Raw genomic sequence first — 5,660 nt, forward strand, 5'->3', positions numbered from 1 at the left:
CCACCCCTAGTCCCCTAATGACACAAGCTTTGAATAAATCACGAAGGCCTTTTTCTTATTTTCTATTATATAATAATAAAAAAAATAATTTCCCAAAGCGACCAAACGACCATACTGTCGTTTCACATTCAAGGGCCAACATAATCCATTAATCCTACAACTTGGCCAAATGAGGTCGACATTAGCTGGAGAACGACCGGAGATATTTCTCATGGTTGGATATATCACAGATTCACAGATTATAGGTGTACTCAGTACTCTCAAATCAAATCACACCCCACATTAATTAATTAACAAATAAAATGTATATTGAAAAAAAATAAAAATTTATAATAACAAAGATGAAAAAAAAAGTGAAATTTGCATACTTATACATGAATTTAGATACATTAGTGTTAATCCAAAAGCAAGATGAAGAAACATTTGCTAACTGCTAAAAGTACACATCAGCAGATTTGAATAGAAATATGTTTTTGGGTTAACTGTACAATAATAATCATGAAGCATTGAGTTACCACTTCCCACCACAAAGGAATCCATGGTATCCAACTGCTTCAGTCTTGAAAACGATCGTAATCCCCACTCTTTGGTGACTGTTGTGCCCCATGATTCAATCTTCCTGCAGAACCACACCACAAGCCCATTAAACATTTGTAACCGCGAAAAAAAAAAAAAAAACAAGCGTTACATAGTAATAATAATATTTATTGTAATGTAATTATCTTTACCTGAGAAGTCATAACCAGCAGTGTTCCTAGAATCATTGTTAGGCCTCCAATCGCTTACAGGCACATTTCGATTCTGGATCATGAACTGGTACCCGTCGATATTTTGTTGCTCATCACTGCCACCGACTACATTTCTTCCGGAAGTGTCTGGTCCCGATAGGAAGCTCAAGTTTGGAACCGACGGCCCCACATTTGGTGATGGCAACTTGTTTGTAGATGCATCGCCTTTTAGGATAGCAGTACTTTCTTTCTTACCCTCGATAGAAAATGAGCCAACGATTACCTGAAGACGCAATCAATCAAAAAAGAGGCGTCAAATCACACGCGTACCGTTCCAACACAAACTGTTTTGACCCGTTACCCAACCCTCTCATTTGGTCAAATCTACTTGACTCAAAGTAAAAGAATACTACCTGGACAGGACCTGCGGCTATCAACGGCCCATCAACACCACCACCTATGATTTGTCCGTCGTTACTAGACAAACAGACGCTTAATCCACCCGTGCCACCCAAATCAGTACGTATATAAGATCCGCAGAATGATAGGATGTCAAAACGACCCTGATATCATAGAAAGTTAGAAACCGTGAATTGATACGTGATTAACTAATGATCATAAAGAATTAAGGATGCATATAAAAATGTTTACTATTTAATTAACTTGCTTACCTCATAAGTAATGTTGCCTGCGGATGTGGCTGGCTGGCGTAACGTTGCATTAGTGATTGAACCAGATGCTGAGAGGACACACATCTCTTGCTTGCTTTGTTGCATAAACGACATTATTTTCTGGCTAATATCCTGTCATCATTTCCAACAGATCACAAAAGGAAAATTATAGATGGGCGGGTGTTGTTCAGATTAGAAAGACTTCAGTATTAGGGATGGAATTGGCCTTATGGCCGGGACGGGTTTCTGATAAGTATTCGTAATCCCAGTCCCATAACCGATTGTAAAACTATGTTCTGTACCCGGTCCCATACCCATAAGGCCATAAGGCATCGGGTCTACGGGATAGTTTGTTAAAAGTTACCTGTTGGGATTCCCAAGTAGATTTCTTACTATTCTATTTTTTATATGATTGTGTTACCCAAAGAAACTACACATAAAACTAAAAAGTAGGTGGATTAGTAGATTACTCTGTTACTCAAGAATAGAGAAAACTAAAGTACGGGTATGGTTCGGGTAAATGGGTATGTGACTCTGTGAGTTTCGGGTAACCAGGCATCACCTAATACCATAGATGTCCCATATCCACAAAAAATATAGTTCCATTTCCTAATGTTTTGGGTTTGTGCGTTAGGTTTGGGCTTGTTTGCCATCCCTAGTGACTGATTCAAAAACCCAACTGTAGTTAATAGAGAGGAAAGATTTGCTGGAGATTATCTAGAGCAGGAACCATAGGTTGCGGAATATATTCATTTGTTACATATATAGATCAGCGTATTGCGAAAGAGGCACATATATAAACTGGTATAAAACTGAAATGCGAACAATATAATGGAACATTATATGTTCACAATGATACCTCTCCGGCAGCCACGGATATAACATGAGGTGTAAAACCTTGCCCAGTGTTCCCTGAAAAAACAGATAAAGAAATGGAATATAGCCAACAGATGATAATGTATACAAAATTCTCAAAGCTTAATCAAAGATACAACAACATTTTTCAAAATTCATTACAATTGTAACCCATATTCAGAACCATTATCCTGCAGCCTGACGAAACTAAAGTTTTGCATACAACAAGGACTATAGCTAGTAATCAACAACTCATTGACAATGCTAAAACATAACCTAAGGTGCTGGTATAGCGAGCAACGATCAATACTCGGATTGGGCAGGGCCGGCTATGAGGGTGTGCCAGGTGGGAGACCGTACCAGGTACAAACTATTTTTTTTCTTTGTTTTAATATATAAAAAATTACGAGTAATTATTTATCCGGGATTTAAAAAATAAAAGTAGTGAAGCAAGAGCTGGTAAGACCGTCGACACGCCACAGGTTCCATTTGTCATTTACACATCCCACATCCCCTAAATGAGAAAGTTTTCCCTTCTTTTGTCCCCATATATTCATGCTCCCCCCCCCCCCCTTTTTTTTTGTGAACGGCAAGTAAAACTATATCAGAATTATAGCGCCCAACAAGAAGTTGGCGAAAAAGAAGAATACAAGGAAACGAAACAAAAACATACAAAGTTACAAGATATCTAGTAGATTGAAACCCAACCATTTCTCCCAGTCGCTATATTTCGAATGTATTTTTTTTTTTTGGTAAAAGGTTACCCCGGTGAATTTTATACCAACCAAAACCAATAAAACAAGTGAAAGGCAAAAAAACCCCTCAGTTCTCAAGTATGACATGCCATACCAGAGTCAACAAAGCAACCCCCACATCGGGTAAATATTTCGAATATATTTTCGCATTAAAAAAAACACAAACCTATTAATAGCTCCTCCCCATAAATTGCTAACTTGCGTATCTCACTCAAGTACTACTTGAACCTGAATTGGAAAGGCTAAACAAGTTTATCCGGCACAAACAAGCCGAGCCGAGTGGACCTAGTTTATCAATAAGCCGAGCCCGAACTTAAACTTCAAGACGACCCTGAGCTAGCCTTGGCTCGGTGTGGCTCATGAGCCGGGCTCATTTTTACTAATCGCGTCTCAAAAACCCAAATGTAAGAAGTGGGGTCTTGTGTTAATTTTTTTCACAATCATACATAAGACGGGAATGCATGTCAATAATAACAAGGTTAAAAAAGCGGCACATTCCCTTTTAATATGCACCACGCAAAGATTATCCATGCAATCCACAATCAAGCATGATAAAATAAAACATAACACAAACATAAAACCTCAAATATAGCAAACAACAAACACTCTTTAAAGTTTAAACCTCTTATTCAGATCAAAACAACTTAAGGGATTAATTCTGTTCCTATAATATATAAAAAAGTTAAAAAAAAAAAAAAAGATGAAAGAGACACACACCAAGAGCATACTTCTTGAAAGAAGTAGTAGATGAGCTACTAACTCCCAAAGACGACTCCTTCTTGCTCGGCGGGGACAACGGCGGAACCGAGGTGCCCGGAGAAGAGCTCGACGACATTCTTTTCGCAGCGGCAGCTTGTTCCGGCGTTCCGTACTTTCTTGGTCTGCCTCTTTTTCTCCGAACACCGGTTTCTAACGGAGAAGAGACAGCAGAGGGAGCAGAATTATGAGGGTAGAGCAATTGAGATGGTCTAGGATCATTGTTGGTGTTTTGTAACATTCCATTGGCGATGGCTGATGGTGGTTGTGGTGGTGGTGGTGGTTGAGGTTGTGGGTGGTGTGGGTGCTGGTGGCGTTGGGGTGGAGGTTGTGGTTGCGGGTGGTGGTGGTGATAGTAAGAGCCTAGACCAAGGTCATCCGGTTCCATTCAAACGGTTAAGAAAGAAAAATGGAGTTGGTTTTTATTTAAATAAATATTATTTTCATTTGTGTTGTTGTATTCCAATATTTGAGGAATTTGGATCGGGTTTTTTTGGTTTTTGTTTGTGTTGGTGTTGTTTACATGTTCTTTTCGGATGAGGTTTTGATCCTCTGCCGCATGATTCGTGGCGTGTGTGCGGAGTTGATTGAGTTTGACCCTCGCAAGTTTGACTCTTGGTGTACAGAATGGTCAAGAGTATCACAAGTCAAACTAACTTAAATTTGTTCAATTTTTAACTAGTTAAATGCTCGGATAGTCCCTGTGTTTTGCCCTTTTTCCATCTTTAGTCCCTCATTTTCTAAAATTACAGCTATAGTCCTCAACTTTTCAATTTTCGTTCCCGAATAGTCACTGTGCCTAACATCAGTTAGTTTTCTCAGTTAAGAGGGTGTGAAATGACGTAAATACCATTTCCTTAAAATATATAAAATATTAATAATTAACAAATCATTTATAAAAAGAAATGGGGCCTACCACTATTATTTAAATATACACAATGTGTTTGGTCGGATCCTAATGATCGACCAAATAGGTCGGGTTCGAAAGTATAAGCGATGGTTTAGATCGCTTACCTTACGACCCTATATAAGCACAATACTAAAATTGACGAACTAAGCATGTTAGAACATGCTTAACTAAGTTTAGAAAACAGGTTTGGCATCAAAACAAACGGCTTTGATGCTCACGAGTAGTTTGGTTACAAAACACGCAAGAATGCGCATTTTGGCCGAAACTACGACTCGTCACTGAGCCTAGATAACGGGGTAATCAGTAGGTATGGTCACTATGGACCATAACCATCGTGATCACGCTCACGTTATGAAGTTCCAACGAACTTCGCATCGACCATAAGCTGGTCAACGCAGAAAGTCAACAAAACGTCGACTTTCGGACTCGAAAAGCGATAAAACAACGAAAGAATACTTACGGAGGGTCCCCGAATGCTAATCGAGATCAGAGAAACTCAGGTATGAAGCAATACTTCAACTTAGAGCTTTTTAGATCTGATTCTTGTGATTTTTACACAAAAGGGGGGGGGGGTATTTATAGGAAAAGTGGAACCGTTAGGATCGTTTTATCGAATATCGTGCCATGATCTTGTGCGTACATGTGTTAGAATGCTATGGTCACCTAATGTGTTTGGTCGGATCCTAATGATCGACCAAATAGATCGGGTTCGAAAGTATAAGCGATGGTTTAGATCGCTTACCTTACGACCCTATATAAGCACTATACTAAAAGTGACGAACTAAGCATGTTAGAACATGCTTAACTAAGTTTAGAAAACAGGTTTGGCATCAAAACAAACGGCTTTGATGCTCACGAGTAGTTTGGTTACAAAACACGCAAGAATGCGCATTTTGGCCGAAACTACAACTCGTCACTGAGCCTAGATAACGGGGTAATCAGTAGGTATGGTCACTATGGACCATAACCATAGTGATCACGCTCA

At 39.1% G+C, this 5,660-nt stretch overlaps 1 protein-coding gene across 1 annotated transcript; it reads right to left on the minus strand.

Moving 5' to 3' along the window:
* Positions 1–309: 309 nt before the first annotated feature.
* Positions 310–4,339, minus strand: LOC110904551 (AT-hook motif nuclear-localized protein 14). The gene is made up of 6 exons (XM_022150395.2): positions 3,727–4,339; positions 2,259–2,311; positions 1,400–1,531; positions 1,142–1,291; positions 729–1,011; positions 310–619 (listed from the first exon to the last, which is right to left on the minus strand). The coding sequence occupies exons 1-6, from the start codon at positions 4,151–4,153 to the stop codon at positions 555–557; spliced, it is 1,110 nt and encodes a 369-aa protein (XP_022006087.1). The 5' UTR covers positions 4,154–4,339; the 3' UTR covers positions 310–554.
* Between the last annotated feature and the right edge of the window lie 1,321 nt (positions 4,340–5,660).

The sequence above is a fragment of the Helianthus annuus genome, chromosome 14 (genome assembly GCF_002127325.2).
Source record: "Helianthus annuus cultivar XRQ/B chromosome 14, HanXRQr2.0-SUNRISE, whole genome shotgun sequence".
Taxonomy (NCBI): domain Eukaryota; kingdom Viridiplantae; phylum Streptophyta; class Magnoliopsida; order Asterales; family Asteraceae; genus Helianthus; species Helianthus annuus.

Excerpts from the sequence above, each read along its gene's own strand:
- LOC110904551 (XM_022150395.2), bottom strand. The coding sequence starts at position 4,153 with ATGGAACCGGATGACCTTGGTCTAGGCTCTTACTATCACCACCACCAC. Across the intron at positions 2,312-3,726 it reads TTTCAAGAAGTATGCTCTTG|GGAACACTGGGCAAGGTTTT; the intron begins GTGTGTGTCTCT and ends CTGTTTTTTCAG. Across the intron at positions 1,532-2,258 it reads TATCCGTGGCTGCCGGAGAG|GATATTAGCCAGAAAATAAT; the intron begins GTATCATTGTGA and ends AAATGATGACAG.